This window comes from Miscanthus floridulus, chromosome 8 (assembly GCF_019320115.1).
Source record: "Miscanthus floridulus cultivar M001 chromosome 8, ASM1932011v1, whole genome shotgun sequence".
Taxonomy (NCBI): domain Eukaryota; kingdom Viridiplantae; phylum Streptophyta; class Magnoliopsida; order Poales; family Poaceae; genus Miscanthus; species Miscanthus floridulus.
Window position 1 is genome coordinate 148,501,438 of NC_089587.1, and position 22,740 is coordinate 148,524,177.

Below are 22,740 nucleotides of genomic sequence, written 5' to 3' on the forward strand. Positions count from 1 at the left end.
GGTTAACAACAGGGTGCTCACGAGTCCAAACGGGAGACGGTGCTCGTTTCGGCACGCCACGCACGTACGTACCCCGCCCGCCCTCTCGCTGTTACGGCGCGGTCGTTTCCTTCCGTCCGTTTGCACAGCACGGTCAATCGAGGGTGAGGCTGTTTTCACACACGTGTATCGTATCGGAAAAGCAGAAGCTTCTTTCCTCGAAAAAAAAAAAGGCAGAAGCTTCCGGTCTGTGCAACTCGGCGAGTGCGAGCAGCAGCCCGCTTTGTTTCGAGCCGGCCACGTCGCTGGCAGAGGAGGATGACACATGTGCCGACGTGAAACCATCTCGCGCCGGCTCGGAAGTCGGTACGCTGCACCGGCCGGCCCCCAACGACGCAGCTGACCTGGCCGCGCTCGCCACGGCACCGAAAAAGCCCAGAAACGGCCGAAACAGTGGCCAAATCACCCCGACCGCGCGGCCCCCGCCGATCGCAGTCGGACGGACCGCCACGCCTTGGCCGGGTTGACCGCGGGGCCGGGGTGGCGCGCTGAGCTGACCCGGCGCGCGGTAGAAACGGAGGACCCCGAGGCCCGGGCGGCGGATGAACCATCCAAAACCACCGATCCCTTTCGGTTTCGCCCCACGCACTGCCGAACTGCAACTGCCATTCCGGACTCGTGCTCCTCCTTCCTTGCGTGCTTCCTTCCCCTTCCGCCCTCCCCGCCTCCCGCCTCCCGCCTCCCGCCTCCGCCTGCCCCGCGCGGTATTTTTATACCGCCCTCCCCCACCTCCTCCCCTACTCATCCGCTCGCCACGCCACGCCTCCTCCAAGCAGATACATACTCTCCGCCTATACTAGACTAGATAGCTCGACGCGTAGCTAGCGTGATTAACCGCTTTCTTCTAAGCAAGCATAAGCATTTGATTCGTTCCTTAATTTTTTTTAATTGTTGTTGGCGCGGTCCGTAGCGATGGAGGTGTGCTGCTGCTCCACCTCGTCGTCGTCCGTCCTCACGGGGGGCGGCCACGGCGGCGCCGCCCGGAGGCTCGCGGCGCCGGCGGGTCGGTGGGGCGCGGCGGCGGGGTTCGGGAGGGCGGTGGTGTTGGCGCACCCGCTCCCGCGCCCGGCAGCGGCCAGGCCGGCGCCGGCCCCGCGGCGGGGCCGGGCGCGCAGGGGAGGAGTCGTCGTCAGGGCGGTGTTCGAGCGGTTCACGGAGCGGGCCGTCAAGGCGGTGGTGCTGTCGCAGCGGGAGGCCCGGGGGCTCGGGGAGCCCGCCGTCGCGCCGCGCCACCTCTTCCTCGGCCTCGTCGCGGAGGACCGCTCCTCGGGCGGATTCCTCTCGTCCGGGATCAACATCGAGCGCGCGCGGGAGCAGTGCCGCGGCATCGTCCCAACCAGGGACGCGGACTCGCCGACCGCGCCGTCGTCTAAGCCCAGATCGGGGCTCGACACGGACGTGCCCTTCTCCGCGACCGCAAAGCAGGTCTTCGACGTGGCCGTCGTGCTGTCCAAGAACATGGGCGCCAGCTTCATCTCGCCTGAGCACCTCACCATCGCGCTCTTCACCCTCGACGATCCAACCACCAACAATCTCCTGAGGAGGTAGGTTCTGTTATTTGTTTTCCATTATTACAACTGATTTCCAGATCAATTGCAATGGATGACATTTACTTATTGATCTCATTACCGCCTATAGTAAATACAGTAGTATGGTTAAATGCTTAGACCATTGTCTGTCTGAGCCTATAGCACAAAGGAAGTTTGGCATCTAGTTGTACAGATACGATATTGCCATTACCCATTGTGGTGCTCGTTGTCTAATTTGTCAGTACACGTGTTCAATGCTAGCCATAGAGTTATGTTTTTTCAAAAAGCAATTTCATTGCAGTAGCATGATGGCATGATCGATAGGTTCATCAAAACGAAAAATGATACTAGTTTCTCCTCGTCCTTCCGTTGTTTGGGCCTCATTGATGCATATTGTCGATTGTTGTAGTTTGGGAGCGGATCCCACTCACCTAACAACAGTTGCGGTTGACCGTCTGCAAGCGGAGCTTGCGAAAGATGGCAGAGAACCTGCTGAACCGTCGTCTTTCAAAGTCCCAAAGAAAGCCCCTGCTGGGACCGCAAGATCTGCCTTCTCCCACTCCTTGACTAAAAAGAAAGGTTAGGAGCTTGAAGTTCAGTCAAAGCTTACACTCATGTTTGTTCTACTATAGGACAAGTAAAACCTCAATGGACACTTGCATTATTTATCTTTTTTCAGATAAGGGTGCACTGGATCAATTTTGTTTGGATTTGACCACACAAGCTAGTGGAGGTTTCATTGATCCTATTATTGGCCGTGAAGATGAGATTGAAAGAGTAGTTCAGATAATATGCCGACGAACGAAGAACAACCCTATTCTTTTGGGTGAGGCGGGTGTTGGCAAAACTGCAATTGCCGAGGGGCTGGCTCTTCGAATTTCAAACGGAGATGTCCCCATTTACCTTGTGGTAAGCTTCAGCTTGACTTGCCATTGATGATGGATCTAAAGTTATGCATTTGTGATCTGCTTTCAGATAAGTGGTATATTCATATTTAAATTATTTACAGGCAAAGCGTATATTGTCACTGGACGTTGGTCTACTTATTGCTGGTGCAAAGGAGAGGGGTGAACTGGAGTCTAGGGTTACTAATATAATCCGTGAAGTCCGGGAAGCAGGTCAGTCAGTAGTGCATTCTGAAATGTTACCAGATACGGAGCTTCTGCACGTGGTCATGAATGAATATTAAAAATCATAAGAACTTTATGCAGGCGATGTTATTCTTTTTATCGATGAGGTTCACAATCTTATTGGATCTGGAACTGTTGGAAAGGGTAAGGGTTCTGGTCTTGACATTGGCAACTTACTGAAGCCCGCACTTGCTAGAGGTGAACTGCAGGTATTAGATTCATCTGATTTCTTGCTTAGTGCACTCGTTCTGTGTATATAGAAAATCATACCTTATCATATTTCCTATCTTATGGACAATATTTGTTTGCATTTTTAGTGCATTGCAGCTACAACTCTAGATGAACACCGGATGCATTTTGAGAAGGATAAGGCTTTGGCCCGCCGCTTCCAGCCAGTATTAGTAGATGAGCCTAGTCAGGTACTGTGGTTGTCTTCTTATGAAAGTGAGGTAGTTTAACATGTAAATTTCTCTCTCAGCCATTTTTGAAACTAACTGCAGGAAGATGCTGTGAAGATATTACTGGGTCTTCGTGAGAAGTATGAAACTTACCATAAATGCAAATTCACATTGGAAGCCATCAATGCAGCAGTTTATTTGTCAGCAAGATACATTCCTGACAGACAACTTCCTGATAAGGCTATTGATCTGATTGACGAGGCTGGAAGTAGAGCTCGGATGGAATCATTTAATAGGAAGAAGGAAGGGCAGTCTTCAATTCTCTTGAAGTCACCAGATGAATACTGGCAAGAGATAAGAGCTGCTCAGGCCATGCATGAAGTGGTAATGAAAAATTTATGCACTGCTTATATGATTTTATCTTTTTGGTCCATCTAGTGAGAAAAAAAATTCTAATATTATTGTCCTTGATTACTCAGGTGTTATCTAACAAGGCAAAATATTCTCCAAATGAGAATGCTCAAGAAAGTGGTAGTGCTAACGTTGAAGCACCAAGTCGAGACAATATTGAGTCAACATCTGCTTCATCACTCTCAGCTGATGAGTAAGTTTTATCAGTCAACATGTCATACAAGATAATCTCATGCCCTACATATCTTCTCACCAAAGAGCATTTTGAATGCAGACCAGTTGTAGTTGGGACAGAGGAAATTGCAAGAGTTGCCTCATTATGGTCTGGGATACCAGTGCAGCAGTTGACTGCCGACGATAAAAAACTTCTATTAGGACTAGACGACGAGCTCAGAAAACGTGTCATTGGCCAAGATGATGCTGTTGTGGCCATATCTCGTGCAGTGAAGAGATCACGTGTTGGCCTTAATGACCCTGACAGACCTATTGCTACGCTGCTTTTCTGTGGTCCAACAGGAGTTGGTAAAACAGAGCTCACCAAAGCTCTAGCAGCTAGTTATTTTGGATCGGTAAGCCAATCATATTCTGACCATTGTGTTTTTATTTGCACAATGCTTATGATTGATTAAATGGAATATAGCCTGATAAGATGTTTGCTTTTGTTTTCAAAATAGGAATCTGCTATGCTTAGGTTAGACATGAGCGAGTATATGGAGAGGCACACTGTGAGCAAGCTCATAGGCTCTCCTCCAGGGTACATTGGGTATGGTGAAACTGGTACTTTGACTGAAGCAGTCAGGAGAAAACCATTTACCGTGGTATTGCTGGATGAGATAGAGAAAGCTCACCCTGATATTTTCAACATCCTTCTCCAAATCTTTGAGGATGGACATTTGACAGACTCACAGGTAATAGATCAGTGAATCCTGTTACATGCAACAATAGTTTTTAAACAGTGGACAGTGGAGTTACTGAACCATAGGAGACAAACCCTATCCCTGGAAACTTATAATAAACAGTCAGAATTCATTATTTTCATTACAATTTATTTAATATACGACCTATTTGGAGTGTCATTCAACACATGATTGCTCATATTAAATATCAATGCAATTTATCACTATGCCACTCTATACCATATATTTTTAGAAACTTAAATAGTCCTGAGCCTCTCCATGTAATCTTGCATAGTTTTAGGATGTAACATAGGTAGTTTCTGATCCCTTTTTAGTTCTGAACATGTTTTATTTATAATGGGACCTTGTGTGGACTGCAGGGCCGTAGGGTTTCCTTCAAAAATACGTTGATTGTCATGACTTCGAATGTTGGTTCGACGTCAATTTCAAAGGGAAGACAGAGCATAGGTTTCTTGAAGGAAGATACCGAGTCAAGCTCGTATTTTGCCATGAAATCCTTAGTAATGGAAGAGCTCAAGGCATTTTTCCGTCCAGAGTTGCTCAATAGGATTGACGAGATGGTTGTGTTCCGTCCTCTGGAGAAGACTCAGGTTTGTTTCTTTTACATTTTGCTCTGAAGTAGTTTTACTGATAATTCATAGACCTTTCCATGGCATTAGCCACTTATGGCTGTATGAAGTTCATAGTTTAAGTCATAAAACTATTGTGCTAACCTCATAGCACATGAGATGCTAATGGTAATAACCTCATCATATTTGCAGATGCTGGCCATTCTTGATATCATCCTAAAGGAAGTCAAGGGCCGACTTTTGGCCCTTGGGATAGGTTTGGAGGTGTCTGATGCAATGAAGGACCTGATTTGCCAAGAAGGCTACGACAAGAGCTATGGCGCTCGGCCTCTGAGGAGAGCTGTCACCCACATTATCGAGGATGTCATCAGCGAAGCGATTCTTTTTGGCGAGTTCAAGCCCGGTGACACGATACTGATGGACATCGATGCAGAGGGGAAGCCATGCATGAACCATCTGGACCAACAGATCGTCCAGGCCTCTGACCCAACACGGACATTCTGAAGCTCTGTGCCGGACTTTCTGAAGTTGTACTTCCAGTGTAGTAAATTAGAGATCTAATCTTTTATTCTTTCAAGCATCGAGATTATTAATTCTTTCATACGTAGACATATAGAGTAGTATTTCATCTTCATTTTGTACATATGTCAACCAGATGGTTCAGATAGGGGAATCTGGTCAGTTATTGACGTTTGAAATTTTTATCCAACTGTATGTATATTGTTGAATTGTTTCTGATTCAACTGGCCATTTGTATCGTTCTTATACCGTCGTCCATGCCTCCGGTTGCCGGAAGTTACAGTTATGAGTTATGACTTGTTCTGTTACCATTCAAATCACCGAAATGCTCCACCGCGGCGTCCGTCCCGTGTTTGGACGAACTGACACTGCGTGGTCCATGTATTTTTTCACCACACAAATATCTACTCTCGTCGAGTGGTCAGACTTATCCTCTCCGATTCCATCTCCTTTCTCTCTCTCTCTCCCCGTCTCTCTATCGTGGAGAGCGTATGCTTCAAGTGTTTCAGATGTTTTAAAGGTATGTTGCAATTGTGTTTACATTGATGTTGCAAAAGAAGATTGGAACATTCCACATGTTGCAATGACTATACACGTATGTTTTAAGTGTAGGTTTTAAATGTTTCATCTGTTTCAGACGTATGTTGCAAGTGTTTTATCTGGATGTTGTAAAAGTAGATGTGGATGTTGCATATATATGCAAGTGTTTCAAATGTTTTCATACGTATTTTGCAAGTGGTTCCATCTGAATGTTTGGAATGTTTGCAATGGCTACATACGTATTTTTTTTAGTTTTTTCTCCTGGTGTTTCGCAAGTGTTTCAGACTTATGTTGCAAGTATTTTAACTGTTTCGGACGTATGTTGTAAATATTTTCTCCAAATGTTGTAAAAGTAGATACCGCCTACATGCGTGTGGGCGTAGAGGCGGCGCGAGCGGGATACCATGCGACGGAGGAACGCGGGACACGCAGCAGAGAGGAGACACACGGTGCGGGCGTGGGACAGACCGCGCGCTAGCCTTTCCCTTCAAATCATTCTAATAGTGTCTAACGCCAGTCGGCTGCTTGCAGAGTAAATTTTAAATTTTCGGGTGGTGGTTCTCGCCAAATTTCCATTTGAGCAAGAGAAAATTGCACGGTAATTCCTTCTCCGAACTGTCGTGGCTCTACCATTTAGAGCCCTAATAAACTATTTAAAAGCTTTCTCAGCTTATAAACTAGCATCATTTGTGTGGCAGTCTGGCAGATCTCAGTATCTCACTACTCTGCAGTACATGAATCTCAGAAGTTCAATCAACCTGCACCGCTGCTTCATCTTAAGCCAAGGCCTCCTCTTCTGAACCACGGCCACACCACCGGTGACCGGTTCTAGCCCATCTCCAGTCCCATGTAGGCATGAACTCCAGAGCACGAACGTACGGTATACAACCGAGTGGCTGCTCAAGTCCCCAGCTCATCCAAGTCGCCTCGTCGGAACTTGTTAACCTCTAGAAAGCAAAATTTATTTCCTCGTTGCTTCACTCAAATATACACGACAGCGACCACACCAAATTAATCGAGGCGATGCACATGGAGGACCTCGTTTTCCACAGATTTGCATAATGTACAGAATGCCAGTTTAAATTTGAATAAGATGCGTATAAATACCTGTTGTTCAAAATTTAATAGGATTGATGCAAACTGATCGGCCAAAAACAATTGACTACAGCACAGCTAAATTCTTGCTTACTTGCCTAGAAAGCTTATTAAGAAAATAGAGATGGCATCGCTTTCAAACCCTATGCAACTCAGAAAGAACCAGTTGTTGACAATTGTGACTTCACTTTGCTCGAACCAGCTCAGGGTCCCTAACAAATCCAAACATAACGAGATCAGGTCGAGAAAAATTAAGAGATGGAAACATGAACGGCTAGTGCAATGATCCCAAACCTTTTAATTTGGTCGAGTATGAGAAGTCTGGGTCCAGGAGGGATCTTCACATCTCTCAGAGCACTAGTGCAACAGAAAAGAGAGTATCAATATATACCCAACAAATGTTTCTCATCCTTGTCGGTCTATAAGACTAAGGAGAAGAATTGTTTACCTGTCCGTAAGGAGTGGCAATGTTTGATCATTGAGGAGGCCCCTCTTGAAATTCTTTTCATACTTTTCAAGACCCAGTTTGTGCAGCATGCTTCTTGTCCGAGAGTAGTATGTATCTTCGCTTGATGGCTTTGAGAATTTCTGCCCAATCTACATCCAGTAGATCCAAATGGAGAATTAGTATACCACATAACAATACTGATTAGCAAATAGTCCATTGTTCTTTGTGATAAGATCATTCAAGTAGTGATTTCAACTAAAATCAAAATACAGAACTACCAAAATATATGTTAGGTTTTAGAAACTTGTTCAAATAGTACTGCAAGAACAAAACTCAGCAGAAAGGAGCACTTATTCAACTAAACCATAATTACTTCATCAGAATATTACAAATAACACTCCCTATATCTATTTCGCGAATTCCATTCACCACTATCAAGAATCCAACCAGTTTCTTCAAAAATAGCTCCTTTTTTATTTGTTTTCTCAGAACTGAAGGCCTATAGGTAGCATGTAAAAGAATAAATAAAATACAGTAATGTACGAGCCCCTTGTGCAGATAAGTTCTAAGGTTCCACAATTTCATGCAAGCATGGTATGTTGCTAGGGTATATCCCTTGGTGTATGTTGTTCGCTGATGATGTAGTGTTAGTGGACCAAAGCCAGTAGGCAGTAAATAGGAAACTAGAGTTATGGCGGTAGACCCTTGAGTCTAAAGGTTTTAGATTGAGCAGAACTAAAACCGAATATATGAGATGCGACTTTGGCGGAGTTGTACAGGAGGAGTGAGATGTGAGTTTGGAAGATCAAGTAGTGCTACAGAGGGATGGAGATATTGATGCGGACGTTAGTCATAGAATCAAAGCAGGGTGGATCAAGTGGCGACAAGCTTCTGGCATTCTCGGTGACAAGAGGATACCACAAAAGCTAAAAGGCAAGTTCTATAGAACGGCGATTAGACCGGCTATGTTGTATGGAACAGAATGTTGGCCTACAAAGATTCGACATGTTCAACAATTGAGTGTTGCAGAAATGCGTATGTTGCGATGGATTTGCGGTCACACAAGAATGGACCGAGTTCGGAATGATGATATACGTGATCGCCTAGAGGTAGCACCAATTGAAGAAAAGCTTGTCCAACATCGGTTGAGGTGGTTTGGCCATGTCCAAAGGAGACCTCCAGAGGCACCAGTGCATTGTGGAGTCCTAAGCCAAGCTAATAATATGAGGAGAGGTAGAGGAAGACCAAAATTGACATGGGGGGAGGCAATGAAAAGAGATTTGAAAGCTTGGGATATACCTAGAGATCTATGTTTGAATAGGAGTACTTGGAAAGCAGCTATTGAAGTGCCTGAACCGTGACTTGGAGCTCTTGGTGGGTTTCAACTCTAGCCTACCCCAACTTGCTTGGGACTGAAAGGCTATGTTGTTGTTGTTGTTGTATGGTATGTTGCTAGGCCAAACTATAAAGCACTAAAAGCAAGGGAAAAAACTTGAATTGGCTGATGTAACCCCAATTTAATAGAAAAACTATTATCATCAAGTGTCCAATACATACTTTCCACACATACGACAACAGTCCAATACATACTTTCCACACATACGACAAGTGTCCAAAGCAGAAATGGCAATGAAGTAGGCAATACAATATACATGAAGTCTATTGATACCAAGGACAGTAAAGTGACTCCATATTTCATTAATTGACAAAGATAGCAAGGTACTTACCATGAAAAAGCCACCTTGAAATACTGCAAAAGCAACACCAGTTGTAATTGCATTTACCACTGGATTAGGAGTTCCCACTCCGCTCACTATGGAGAAAAGAGCACCAGAACCGAAAGCAGCTGCCATGCTATACAAACAAGACATTGTCAAACATAAAGTAACAATATCTAATAAATTAACTAGGATTTTTTAAGACAAGCATTAGCTAGGATTAATGTATTGCATCAAGATATCAGTTTATGCACCTAATAGGCAAAAGAAATATAAGAATTACCATCTTTGATTCAGATGTATGAAGATATTAAAATCCGTACATCTTAACATTAGTGAGATTAAATCAAACACACTGAGTACTTTAGTGAACTGTGAACACTCGTTGAAGTGTACGCAAAGATAAAATGAAATTATGAACCCTCACCTGCCCTGGATGTCCTCTTGCCCTCGTATCCTTCTCATGACAGAAGATATGCCTGCGTTTGCGCCGGTCATGACTGCAAAGTTCCGGGCTTGCACCAAGGGTCCGCCAGCTAAAGCCTACAAATCACCCTGTTAACCTCAATATGCAAAATAATTCAATGAAAATTATCACTATAAGGTGATCGTTACAAATAAGTGAGCATTTCCTCAAATTTGATTTGGGAGTAGTTATTGAACACAATGGATGATTCATACAATATAATACTTTATGCAATTCATAATCAATTGTTAGTTTTATCTCAATCATATTGCAACATTCAACTACATCCAGTGTTGTCCAAGACTCACACCAGCTACACACTACCAATATCTCAAACATCGTAAATTGAAGACAGACTTCACCCTACACGAGTCATTGTAATCAATAATCACATTCATGCTACTATAACCATCAAACCGTGGAACAGGCAGGAGAAACTAATGGTACTATACTACTATTACCATCAAACCGTGGAACAGGCAGGAGAAACTAACGGTAAATTGCTTCCTTCAGCGGAAAAACATTCTATATGGATTAGATTAGTACATCTGCGATTGCAATTTCGGGATAAATGGTCGAATTTTACATATAAAATACGTAAATCACCCAAGACAAGATTGATTGACAACCTGGGCCTGCTTGAACGACGCCATGGCCTCTGGGTTGGCGTTGGGCGGCGGCTGCGGCATGGGGAACGGCGACCCTCCGTCGGCTGTGAGCGAGCCCATGAGACCACCCAGAGCCCCGCCCTGCACCGCCCCCACGGCCGTGGCCACCGCAGCCTCGATGTGGATGGGCTGCTTCGCCATCCACGCGCGGAACCCGGCCTCAATCGCCTTAACGTGCCCGCTCCACTCCTCCAGAGGGTTGCTACCGCCGCGCAATCCCCGAGCCATTGGCACCGACGGCGAGGTCATCAACGCCACGGCCGAATCCTCCCCTGGCTTGCCGTCCGCCATCTCCTCGCGACCTCGCGTCTTTCACTCTCTCTCGGCGGCCACGCTTTCTTATCCCCTTGGAATCTTCGTTTAACCCCCAAGCAAATCACCTGCGGGCCTCCTCGTACCGCCGGCCCAACATTTCACTTCATTAGGCCCAACTAGACGAGCACCTGGGCAGCGCGTCTCGGCGTCGGCGGCGCTTTCCCATGGCGTGGCGATGGCTGCTCGCGGCGACGGGGAGGAGGGGCTGGTGGGACGCGGCGCCGTCGGGGACGCCGTTGTTTGCGGCGGAGCAGCGCGCGACACTGGTGAACGTGAAGCTGAAGTGGGTCAAGGACCGGGCCCTCGACGCTGCAGTGTCGCGGGAGCGGCACCTCTGCACCGCCCACCACCTGCTCGACCTCGTGTTCTCCCGGCCCGGCCACCGCATCTCGCGGTCGGACCTCCTCGCCGAAAAGTCCGCTCGAAGGCTGTGTGGCTCAGCGTACTCTTTGCTCGAGTTCCTCAGCAGATACCATACCATATTCGCGTTGTCCCGCGGCGGCGTGTCGCCGACGGACGTGGCGTTCGACCTGCGGCAGCGAGAGGTGGATTGCCTCTTCGCCACCGAGGACGACCTCGTCGCCCGCCTCCGCCGTCTCCTCATGCTCACCCTCCCCCGCTCGCTCCCGCTCCACACCGTCGACCTCCTCCGCTGGGACCTTGGCCTGCCCAGCGATTACCGGGCCTCCATCCTCCCCCGGTACCCCGACCACTTGCCCTTGAGCAGCCCGAGGGAGACGAGCGCGTCTGGCTCCGCCTCCTCTCCTGGGACGATCTTCTCGCCGTTTCCGAGCTTGAGAAGAGCGCTGACGGGGGCGATACCACCTGCCTCCCCTTCCCGGTGAGCTTCACTAGGGGTTATGGTCTGAGAAGCAAGTGCATGACCTGGCTGCGGGAGTGGCAGGCGTTGCCATACACCAGCCCACATGCCGACGCTTCAGGCCTCGACCGCCGCACAGACGTGTCGGAGAAGCGGAATGTGGGAGTGTTCCATGAGCTGCTGCACCTCACTGTGGCGAAGAGAACGGAGCACCAGAATGTGAGCAATATGAGGAAGCTGCTTGGCATGCCGCAGAAGTTCACCAAGGTGTTCGAACGCCACCCTGGCATTTTTTTACCTGTCCAGGATTTGTGGCACTCAGACGGTTGTTCTTAGGGAAGCTTATGGCGGTGGAAGCCAGCTCCTTGGGAAGCATGCACATCCGCTTGTTGCTATCAGGGAAGAGTACTCCACTTCAGCATTGCCACCAAGGACGAGGGGTAGAGCAAGACATGGTTCTTTCAGCAAGCAGGATGAGGGATGTGTGGTGGGAGGAGATGAATTCGAACTCTCCAAGTGAATGCACTGTAACTTATGTCTATCTCGTGTGCACTAATGGATAGATCATGGATGTTGGATCCAAGAGGACAATCACTAAAACTCGTCGAACAGGTGCTCTGCGAATGATTCAGCAGGTATATACAGTGATTGCTTCATCTGGCCTTACATTATCATTCTGTTTTTGCAATTGTCCAGCTTTATGCAGTGTTTATCCGAAGAATGCTAACAAAAATATTATCATTTCTGGCTTGTGCAGTTTGTGACCAAGCTTATGTTGTAAAATTGTAATCTATGTTGTTATGGACCAAGAAAAATAGACCTGGAGTTCATTGGATTTAGCATTAATTCATTCAATTGACGGCATCTGTTCTTCACGCGCCACAAGTTAGACTACTCATTTTGTTCTTTCTGTTCCAGTGTTACCTATGTCACGACTAACTTATATGTAGGCATAAGTAATGTGCCTAAATAACAACATTTCAACTAGCTGAACTTCCTTGATAATTTCTTCATTTTCCTTTCAAGATTTTATTGCTCATTCTAAAGAGGACCTATCTCACATTGTGCTTCTAATTGTTTGGCTTGTGTTATACTCATTTTGTTGTTTAGGGGGGTTATACCCATTTTATGATATCTGTACTCAAGCGTAATTTAGTTGAATGCCAGCATAATGGCTAAAGGTAGTGCTTTGGTATGAAATGCTACTCCAGTGGGTTCCTTGTTCCTATTTGAGTAATTAATTTTGCCCAAAGTCAGGTCAAAATTAGTAACAACAAAAACATTTGGCCACCAGATTGTTGTCAAATCTTTTGCCTGCAAAATTTTGGTAATGCCTACTAGAAAGACTGTCAAATCCTGGCCATTTTGTGGGTTATAAATGGTTCTGCCAAATTTTGATAGGACAGGAACAATCATCACACTATGAGTTTGCAAATAAAATTTTCATTTATTTTTGTGTACTAATCTTGGAAAGGCTTTTTAGCTAGGAACACCATGAATTCACCCCATGAGTTATATTGGAAATTTTAAGGTTTCAAGCTATCTGTATATTGACTCCCATTGCTTATTTTGTCAAATTCTGGAACTATTTGCATGATAGAGTTGCCATTTACTATGAGCTCACTCATCTGTTAATTCATCTTTGAGATTATGAATTGATTGTGAGCAATTGAGCAATCTTAATTGCCTGTAGTTTCATCACTGATGATGGAAATTCTAGAAACATAAAGATGAGGAAATTACCATTTTTTAATTAAAAGGAAAAAGGAACATTCTCCATTGGAGCATTCTTCCAGCAAATATACATGTTTTCAGCTTTCTATGAATCTAATCTGACCTTCAGTCAGATGCTTCAAATGTTATGGTAGCAATTGGCCCAAAACGCTTTAAACCTACAGTTATTGTTAAATTGAAAGAACTTAGGCCCCGTTCGCGTGCCCTTAAACCTGGCTTGATCCGCTTCTTTTTTCATCCGGAACAGTGTTTTTCTCTCACAGATTCCTCCAGAATTCCTCCAAGCGAACGGGGCCTTAGATATTAGATGGGGAAATCAAGTTCACCCAAAATAAGTATTCCTTCCCTGCAGACTGCAGAGTTAAAAAAAACAATCCCAGGGCCATGTGGCACTCCTAGTAAAAGTCTCATGCAGTGAAGAGGTTTTACTATTCTCAGTTATTACACAGTGATTACTTTCAAAGACCAGTTGATGACTGTTTGGGTAATGATTGATGACTGTATTATTCGGTCCATCCTCATGAATGCATTATCATCAACCAATCAGCCACTTTCAAAAGCCTGTAGTTGAGAGCTATAAGGCTTTGGCAGCATCAATGCAAGCACTATTTACTGGGCGCCTCTTATCGGCTACTTCCAATCTCACTATCTCCTCAAAGATGTTCTGTAAATGACTCGGTGCCATATGTGGCCATGAACTATCTCTGAAGGATAATTTTTTTTTCTGAGTGGTTCCTATTGATAAGTGACCTCACTGTTTGCACTTGCTGAGTGTCTAAGGCTCTAAGCACTGACAAATTGTACAGAAGTTTCACTAGGCATGGAGTTTTGTGGCAACCTTTGTTTATGGAAGTTTTCATAATGGTAACCTGGCATCTGGATGCAGAGAAATGGTATCATCTTCAAGAATTAGAAATCAGATTTGAGGCTTGGAAAAAGGATTTCACTGACGCATTCTATATCCAGCTCCACAGAATCAAATAAGAAGCAAGGCCTCTTGCTAGCTTGTCTAGTTTCGCTCCCCTATCATTGTCAATGGCCTCTCAGCTTTCACTCTTAATTTTCACCCTTACTTTTTTTGTTTGAGGAAACTTTTGCCCTTCCTTTGTATATATAATATGTTCTGGTCTTTAATAGTTATATATATATTATAGAACAATGGGGGGGGGGGGGGGGGGGGGGGGGGGGGGGGGGGGGCTTCCCTTCAGTTGTGTTTGCCTCAAAATTTGACAACCACACACTTGAATGGTTTTTTTTATTGTGAGAGCTTATGTAACATAAGAATCAGAAGACATTTCCTTCTAGAGAGGTGTCCTCATTGTCATCAAGCTGAGGAATCCATAAACCATCTTCTCCTTTCTTGTGCCTTTGCCAGAAATTTTTTTATTGGAGAAGAGTTCTTTGATGATTGGTGGGAGAAGATTATTCTTGCTGCTGGAGGACAACTGCAGAAAGGCCTCAACTCCTTTGTGATTCTTGGGGCTTGGACCATCTGGAATCACCGCAATAGATGGTGTACCTCTTGTTTGGCTAGAGCCTTATTTCTTGCTATCGAGGAAATTCAGTTGTGGGGTTTGGCCGGGGCTAAAGGTATTTTTTACCTTTTCACCTAGTTGTCTCAGAAGTGTGTGTGTTCTTTAGGTTGTGGTTGTATCCTTTTCTTTTCTTGGTGCAAAGGTGATTTGTAGTTTCCTTTTGGGTGTGTGTGGTGTTTTGTAAGGTTCCCCCTTTTTTAATACAATGGTACGCAGTTCTCCTGCGTGTTCGAAAAAAAAAAAACAGTACTCCAATTCTATAGAATAAAATTGTAAATTTCTAGTTCTATAAGTGACACCCACCAGGTAAGAATGGAAAACAGATTGTTCATATCTGAGTAGTGAGGACACAGTTAATTTATGCGCATCAATCAGGGTCTTTGATTATCAAGTTTAATTGAACACTATGGTGGTTTGCATGATTAATACATGTGGAATTTGGATCGTTGGTCCATGTTCCAGCATGATTAATAAAGCCAAATATATTTTCTTTGTCTCATTTCTTGTTTTCATCTTTCCTTGATAATGCTGTGGAAACATGGTGGTCCTATGTGAGATCCTTATAGTAAGGCTGATTCTAAATGAACTTAAATGTCAGTAACTCTCAGATTGTACAGGAATGTTCAACCATGTCAAGAAGTCATTTTCACTACTTCTTTGTCCAGTTTTGCAGGTTAGTTTATTTGTGGGTTTCATTTCAAGATCAGTGTTTCTCAAGCTTCTATTGGTCTGATAATTGTATTATGAGCATGCAAACATCTTGAAGGCGGCATTCATTTTCACCCACAATCAACAATTATTTTTTACTGCTTGCAAGATGATAAACCATCAAAGAATTGAGATAATACTGGCAGTAACAGGTGAAAGGTACAGCTAATGCCGCATTTACTGACTCATCGGCAAGAAGGGTGACTGACTGCCTGGGATTGCAGCCACATCACGATGGTCTACTCTATACTGCAGCAGGAGTAGTGCACTGGCATTGCAATGGAGGCTGTGCTGGAGGAGGGGACCATTCATTCCATGGTCAATTCACTCGCGAAATCGCGAATAAATATGGTCGCTGCTAGTGAGACTGCATCAGAATTGAGATGAGCTCACTGTCCGGGGAATCCTAAAGCAGTCATCTGGATCCATTGAGATTTCGAGAATCTGATAAAAAAAATTCTGGGAACCATCCAAACAGGGGAGATAAAAGCAAGGATAGTAAAAAATCCAAAGATGAGAATCCGAGAATCCGTTCCAACCCAGATAACACAGGATACTTCACCCTACCCAATGTGAAAAGACTATTGTCCTCATCTCATCTTTTCTTTTCCCACTGGCCATTCTCATCGCGCGTCGTCCATCCGAGAGCCTGGCCGGATTGGTGGCGGCCAACAAATCCTCGACGCCGGGATGGGGGATGTTGCCCGTGCATAGGTTCGCCTCCCTCACCCTCGCAGGTCGCAGCCTTTACTTCTCCACACGAGCAGTGCCTGGGCGTGGTGGCAGTCTAGCTGACAGCGGTCAAGCAAGGCGTTCCTCCCTGGGACCGGTGGCGGCAGTACGAGCGCCTTCCCCCGCGAGGAACGCCGCGCCGCGCCGCCGCTCCGTCCTGATTTCTACTAGAATCCACGGTGGATGCAGACGGGCGCTAATGGTGACCAGGCGAGGTGAATATTAAGATGATGGCCGCTCGTGGCATCCATGTTCTCCTGTGACTGACGATGCCTTGAGTAGCGTTGATCTGCTTGGCTAACTGATCTGTCATGTCCTGTTGGATGACACAGGTGAGCTTGATCTGGTCGTAGTCTCTCCTCTCGGCCTCTCACGAGTTACGAGGAGCAAGGCATTCCCTGGCGGCTTTTGCTGTTGTACGTGGCTCTGGCCTGTGGTGTCGACGTACAACGGATGATGCTCGCATGTGGGACAAACGGAACCAGGTGCGTACGTACAGTACAGTACACTGTCCCGGCCTTCTCTTTTCTCTCTGTCTAGCACTGTTTCTGCTTCGCTCTAGGTCGAGGTCTCGAGGAGGATGGGATGAAACAACCGTGTCCATTTGTCCTTGTACGTAATTTCTGTCGTATCGCACGTTCCTAGTACGTGCATTCTCAGCACCAACGAGACGAGACAAAACTCGGTGTACTACACAGTTTCATGGCCGGATGGCCCTATCTATCGTGTAGGGGCAAGTACGTACGTGGGCGTGCCAATTGTTGGGTCCGCGACCATTTGCCGTCCCCTGTCCCCGCGTTCCATTCATTTCCATGAACTCTCACGGTCACAGCCTGCCCGGGAGGCTCTCTTTTCCAACCGCTTCAAAAACACCGCCGCCTTGTCCTGCTGCTGTCGACTTGTGCGCCGAGACGGGAATCTTGCTTGCCAGGAGTCCAGGACTCGTGCGTTCGGGCTCCCCGTATCAGCCTGCTGCAGTGCTGCTAAAAAGGCTTTTTGGCTGGTCCTGCTCGTTGCTTCCACGGTTCCATCCAGGCCCTCGCCTCCACCTGGAAACAAATCGTAGACCCGTATAGTACGAGGTATGTAGGAATGAAAAGAAAACGGTAAGAGAAGAGGTCTAAAATGTTTTTGTTTAAAGTTTTTTTTATTAGGACAACAAAATTAAAAATGATATTATTGGAAATGAATATGTCACCGTTGTTCTTACATCGTAGATGGTACTCCCTCTGTTTCAAATTATAAGTCAATCTAACTTTCTTGAAGAGTCAAATAATCTCAAGTCAAGTTTGACCATAACTGCCCTGCCTGTGTCACGTTGTTGCGTCCATGATTCTTCTCGGATCCTATCTGGCGGCACGGTGGCACCGCTACGCACGCGTGCCTGTTAGGAGCTTGTTGCTGTTGCATCAGGAAGGAAGTGCAAGTGTGTGTTACCATTTGACACAGCCCTATCGAGCATTCGAGCTGTACGTACGCGGTACGCCTGCTGCGTGCGTCGCATTTGCGCCCAAGTGTTTGTTACTACCATTTCACAAGGAAATGCAAGTGCTTCCACGCCGAGGCAGGGATGGTGGCGAAGCAGAGCAGACCAGCGGCCATCAGTAGATGATGCAGCGGCGGCCTAGGAGACGAGCTCAGCTCGGAGTGGAAAAAGTAAAACATGGCATGAAGAAGGAGATGGTCGCGGTAGTATCTGCCCTGCCGCATGTGCACGAGGAGCCTCGGCCTCTTTTGCAGTATATCCGGTATGGGTATTCTCAATACTAGGAATACATTTGGCATCTTTTGCAGTCTATCCGGTATATACAGATTTATCGATTGCTATTACTGGTACAGTTGCAAAATGGAGTAATGTGGCAGACATCAAAGTATTAGTAGGCAGCAACGGTGCCAAATTACCTCAGGGCCTAAATAATTTGGAGCATGCCTACCGAATTAGGGCACTAGTGGGAAAAAAATGGAAACACCACATTCATATGACTAAAGCTGCATAAAATTAGGAGTACAACAAATCTGTCGCTTGCTACTTGAAAATTAAAGAGCACCGCTGTCTGCGGTTCTTCTTATTCTACTATAAATATAGTACAATAAATTGTTCACCCCAATGGACCGTTCTACAATCTGCATCCATTTTATGAGTCGGGGGTTACTCCATTTTCCAACATCAACCAGAAAACATCAAATGAGAAGTAAAATCAGCATCCATATGTCCTACTACTTTCCTTTTGCAGCATAACGCTAAGTATTTATTGATTATTTTGAATGAAACTACAGAAATTTCTTAAAGTTGTCCTTGTGGTCACTCTGACTCTGACAAGATACTAAGTTGCCCCCTTCTAATTGCCCTCTAGAAATGCTGTCGTAAACCCCATTTAGCCTAATAGAACAAGGCTTTTACTGTTTGGCACATGTTAATACCAGCTTAATGACTACTACTGCTCCAAGTCCAAGGACAGCTTAGTTGAAGCTGAACTACTAGAGTAAGTAAACTGTCTGTATCATGATTCCCAAATGGATTTCTCCAGTGCAATGGAGTCAAGAGATGACTGATGGTAGGAGTAGATATGTTCCTGCGACTTCTGCTGCTCATCAGAATAGCTCAATGCTGTCACATCAGCATTGTAAGTCTCAGAACTCATTTCCAAATTCCCACTGCCTCCTAGTCCTAGAAAGTCCTGCGTTAGTCCAGCATCTCCTACCCCTGAAATATTTTCCTGCCTGTTGTGTTGCGTTTGGCTTCCAGAAAATATGCCAGAGCTCTCCTTGTCTGCTCTCATGCCAAATGGATTATTCATTAGACCAATTAAAGGCACTGTGGTAGGCCTGTAACTATTCACCCATGGTGTGTTCATCAGAATGTTACCGCGACCACTCATGTAAGAGCCCTCATCTTCAGCTGCCTTGATGCCAATACTGTTAGCTGCTGAATCCCCGAGGGAGTCTCCCTGGCTTCCAGAAGATATGTCCATGTGATCTCTAGGACTAGGAGTTGTCAAGTTGAAACTTTTTAGGAGCAATGGTGATATAGGATCCTGGCTGGTCTTCGAACCCATCACTGCAGCTTTCTGTAGCAGTGCGGTAGCAGACATGTATGGAGAATTCATGGACATATAAGGGTAACTCGACGGGCTTCCATCAAGTGGAAAGCCTGAATCCTTGGGCGATATCTGGTTGGAGAACAATGTTGTGTTCCTTGTAATCAGAGCATTAGACAAGTTTGCCATCACATCAGTTGGTGAAGTGGGGAAGGTAGGCACTCCATGTGAAAAGATATCATGCTGGTGACCATGCAGATTTCCCACCATTGTTGCAAGGCTTTGGTTAACCTTGGAGTTGTCTTCAGCAAGTGCATCACAGAAGGCTCGATGTGTGATGAAGCTGTCCTTTCTGCAAATATATACAATTGAATTTGAAGGTAAATTTTTCAAAGTTGATGTGGGAGATATAAATACTCATATATAATATTCCCAGCAATGCTCAAGGATGTCAAGGAATTCAACATTGCATTGCTTCAGTTGCTGATACAGTTTGACGTCTACGGGAATTGGTAAACTTATTTGTTTCAACATACTGGATTAGTGTGAACAATGAACATAGACATACCTTGAAAATATTGTTCCACAGTCACATCGATACTCCTTTGTGCCACATATCTTTGTGTGCGCCTTCCAGTCCGACTGGACAGCATACTTCTTTGAACACCTGTCACACTTCCACTTCTTCTCCCCATGTTTCCTGGAGTAGTGCTTCTTTATGCCTGTGAGATCGCCCAATGCTCGGCTTCCATCATGATGAGGGCAGGTGACCTCAGGGCAGACATACACCTTCTTCTTAGCTTCAGTGCTGCTTCTCTGCTTCAGCTTCCATGGTAGGTTATGGCCCCTCCTATGGAGCTGGAGGTTCTGGTCTCTCTGGAAGCCCTTGTGACAGACCTCACATATGTACCTGTTTGTTGTCAGGAGTGTCTTGGGTGACAAAGCCACTACTTCCACATCAGCATCTGCCAAAGGGATATCATGAACCAACGTTAGGTTTTCACATGCATGTTGAAGTGCACACATTCTAGTTATCTTTTTTATCACCTCCATCTGTAATCAGGTTGTATGTTTAATTGTTGATACCTATGTCGTGTATAAGGTCGAAAACGGATGTAAATTATCCGACCTGACCTGCCCGTTTTCGTATTTTCGCGAAAATCCAGAAACGGGACAGGAGCCGGGTTGGAAGTAACCGGGACCGGGACGGAAACGGGAAAGGCTTCATCCCGCCCGTTTTTTCGGGACCCCGTATTTGGCCAAAAATACCCCGTATTTGTTCCGTATTTTTCAAATCCGAGAAGACCCCAAGCGACAATTCTCCCAAAGGCCCAATAACTAGAAGGCCCACGTCTGCAGGCTGCAGCCCAATAATACAGACCTGCTCGTCCCCGTCCGGCTTAGCCTGCTGGCTGCTACCTTGCATTTGCTATGTTCAAGCTGTAGAGGCATACTGGTGATGTGTGCATGCACACTACCAAAATAGTGGATTTTTTCTAGTATTTTTTAAGTAGTAGTAAAACACTACCACTAGTTATAGCACATGAGAATCTTCACTATAAGACATTTGATATAAAAAGTTTATACTAAATTTTGAATGCTAAAACACTAGAAGAAACCCACATCATACACAGAAGAAATCTAAAATTCTGGTTGCGGCAGGTGTACGGCCTGCTCCATGCACCCCTGAAGTGCTACTTGCCTTTTGCTTCCTTGTGAGCATTAACAACTCATACACGCACACGTAAGTGCAGCAGTGCATGCCTTTGAACACAGCACACTTGCACTTGCACAAGAGCACGATTGATGAATGAGAACGATGATTTTATATTTGCATGGGTGTCGCTGCAAGCTGATTATAGAATGTGATATACTCAATAAATAATCGTGATTCCGGCTTAAGTGTCCCATTTCCATCTGTTGCGTTTCCGTCTATATTCCGATTCCGTACCCGTTCCCGACTATTCCAATCCCGGTCCCAGTGACAAAGTATAGAAACGGAAATGGGAAGAGGGTTTTTCCGCCCGTTTCCGTCGTTTTCATCCCCAGTCCTGTAGAACAATCTGGTTATCTTTTCTACTTAGCATGTCCATGAATCAGTACTGTAAAGTGCAACGTTCGATTTATTATTAATGATTATCTATCTATTCAGAATCTTTTAGTTCCATCTATGTATCTCAAATCTTTGTGGGAACGAGTCTGAACAAGGTAAAAATATGCATTGTGGAGGTAGGCATATATCTGATACTAATGGTCAAACAAAAAAAAATGCCATGATGAAAACTATAATATAAGGTAATTAGGTAAAACAAGATATCGATCATGAGCTCCTGAGTAAAAAGCCAAAACAACACTGCACAAGAACACTTCTCTTGTATACCTGGATTCTCATGCGCAGAAGGGTAGGTCAATATAGAGTCTCCAATGAGATTCAGAAATTTGTATTACTGTCGCTTCATCTTTCTTTATTTGGTTTCTCATAAGTTTGTAACTAAGAACAAAGACCATTAATTGTTTTAAGCATTGAGTTGAGTTAATTACATTGCACTTGCACGTGTGTTCTGCCATCTTGATTGGGAAAAAAAATCCAGCATGGGCTTATTGTTTTTTTTCCTCGAATAAAGGACTTATTGTTTATGGAAACCAAGTGTGTGCTAATAGAAAATGAAGTTGAAGCATCATACCTAGAATTCCTGGATGACCTCGTCTCTTTTTCCCTACAGGCATGGCTGTGTCAGCTTTGCTTGACCCAGCAGGGCAAGCTTCTAGCTTTGCCTGCTGCTGGAAGTTGTTGAGGGATTCTTCTTCCGACGTGTGTGACATTACTTGGAGGTTCAGATACTGGTTGCAGAGGGTGCCAGCAAGGTGAAGGGGGGGTGGTGATTTATGCACAACGGAACGAAGGGGCTGCAATTAGAGAATAGGAAAATGGTTGATGAACTTTCAGTCAGCATCACGACTGCAATGATGCTGGCGCTATATATTATTTAACCCATGGAATGCGACTCTGATTACCTCATCAGCACGAATGTTCCATTTATCATTTCTAAAGGATTTGTCAATATCCTCAACCTGACGTTTGTTAAGCAAAGCTCCACAGGAACAGAAGAGAACTAGTCTGAATTGAGCTACTGTATACTCATTTCGTCGCACTCCCGTTACTGTTATGTTATGCCTTCCTGCCTGGTGTGCCACTCTTACTATTTTGATAGAAAGATTTACGATACTGTGAACTGCAGACGGTAATTTCTGCTGCTGCTAATCTTTTACAGAGTGTAGAAATCTGTACGCGCGCTTTGCAATCATCGACAGGAGAAGCTGTATGTTTCACCCTGGGGATTAAACTAGCCTGTCAGCGTCAAGACGGATCGTCTGGGTGGTAAATTGATGTCGCAATCAGACGAGGGAATA

General features: G+C 45.3%; 3 protein-coding genes and 1 pseudogene across 3 annotated transcripts; 2 read left to right on the forward strand and 2 right to left on the reverse strand.

Moving 5' to 3' along the window:
* Positions 1–713: 713 nt before the first annotated feature.
* LOC136477346 (chaperone protein ClpD1, chloroplastic-like) lies at positions 714–5,758 on the forward strand. Its single transcript, XM_066475472.1, has 12 exons — positions 714–1,583; positions 1,978–2,147; positions 2,248–2,477; positions 2,578–2,686; positions 2,780–2,907; positions 3,016–3,117; positions 3,199–3,480; positions 3,576–3,700; positions 3,782–4,076; positions 4,182–4,415; positions 4,784–5,014; positions 5,186–5,758. The coding sequence occupies exons 1-12, from the start codon at positions 952–954 to the stop codon at positions 5,495–5,497; spliced, it is 2,850 nt and encodes a 949-aa protein (XP_066331569.1). The 5' UTR covers positions 714–951; the 3' UTR covers positions 5,498–5,758.
* Positions 5,759–7,111: 1,353 nt separating this feature from the next.
* LOC136477347 (chloroplastic import inner membrane translocase subunit HP30-2-like) lies at positions 7,112–10,813 on the reverse strand. Its single transcript, XM_066475473.1, has 6 exons — positions 10,409–10,813; positions 9,741–9,856; positions 9,323–9,449; positions 7,596–7,744; positions 7,442–7,504; positions 7,112–7,359 (listed from the first exon to the last, which is right to left on the reverse strand). Exons 1-6 carry the CDS (start codon positions 10,736–10,738, stop codon positions 7,332–7,334), a joined length of 813 nt encoding a protein of 270 aa, XP_066331570.1. The 5' UTR covers positions 10,739–10,813; the 3' UTR covers positions 7,112–7,331.
* LOC136473662 (protein WHAT'S THIS FACTOR 9, mitochondrial-like) lies at positions 10,787–13,492 on the forward strand (annotated as a pseudogene).
* A 5,300-nt stretch (positions 13,493–18,792) lies between these two features.
* On the reverse strand, positions 18,793–22,152 carry LOC136473663 (zinc finger protein GAI-ASSOCIATED FACTOR 1-like). Its single transcript, XM_066471314.1, has 3 exons — positions 22,014–22,152; positions 19,898–20,294; positions 18,793–19,681 (listed from the first exon to the last, which is right to left on the reverse strand). The coding sequence occupies exons 1-3, from the start codon at positions 22,150–22,152 to the stop codon at positions 18,793–18,795; spliced, it is 1,425 nt and encodes a 474-aa protein (XP_066327411.1).
* Positions 22,153–22,740: the final 588 nt, after the last annotated feature.

What these genes read in the sequence shown, in the direction of transcription:
- LOC136477346 (XM_066475472.1), top strand. Translation starts at nt 952, where the DNA reads ATGGAGGTGTGCTGCTGCTCCACCTCGTCGTCGTCCGTCCTCACGGGG. An exon ending in TAGTAGATGAGCCTAGTCAG is followed by an intron (nt 3,118 to 3,198) that starts GTACTGTGGTTG and finishes AACTAACTGCAG; the next exon opens with GAAGATGCTGTGAAGATATT. An exon ending in GACATTTGACAGACTCACAG is followed by an intron (nt 4,416 to 4,783) that starts GTAATAGATCAG and finishes TGTGGACTGCAG; the next exon opens with GGCCGTAGGGTTTCCTTCAA.
- LOC136477347 (XM_066475473.1), bottom strand. Translation starts at nt 10,738, where the DNA reads ATGGCGGACGGCAAGCCAGGGGAGGATTCGGCCGTGGCGTTGATGACC. An exon ending in TTCAAGGTGGCTTTTTCATG is followed by an intron (nt 7,745 to 9,322) that starts GTAAGTACCTTG and finishes TACTGGATGTAG; the next exon opens with ATTGGGCAGAAATTCTCAAA. An exon ending in TTGCCACTCCTTACGGACAG is followed by an intron (nt 7,505 to 7,595) that starts GTAAACAATTCT and finishes CTGTTGCACTAG; the next exon opens with TGCTCTGAGAGATGTGAAGA.
- LOC136473663 (XM_066471314.1), bottom strand. Translation starts at nt 22,152, where the DNA reads ATGTCACACACGTCGGAAGAAGAATCCCTCAACAACTTCCAGCAGCAG. An exon ending in AGGTCATCCAGGAATTCTAG is followed by an intron (nt 20,295 to 22,013) that starts GTATGATGCTTC and finishes TCCCTTTGGCAG; the next exon opens with ATGCTGATGTGGAAGTAGTG. An exon ending in TGTGGAACAATATTTTCAAG is followed by an intron (nt 19,682 to 19,897) that starts GTATGTCTATGT and finishes ATATATTTGCAG; the next exon opens with AAAGGACAGCTTCATCACAC.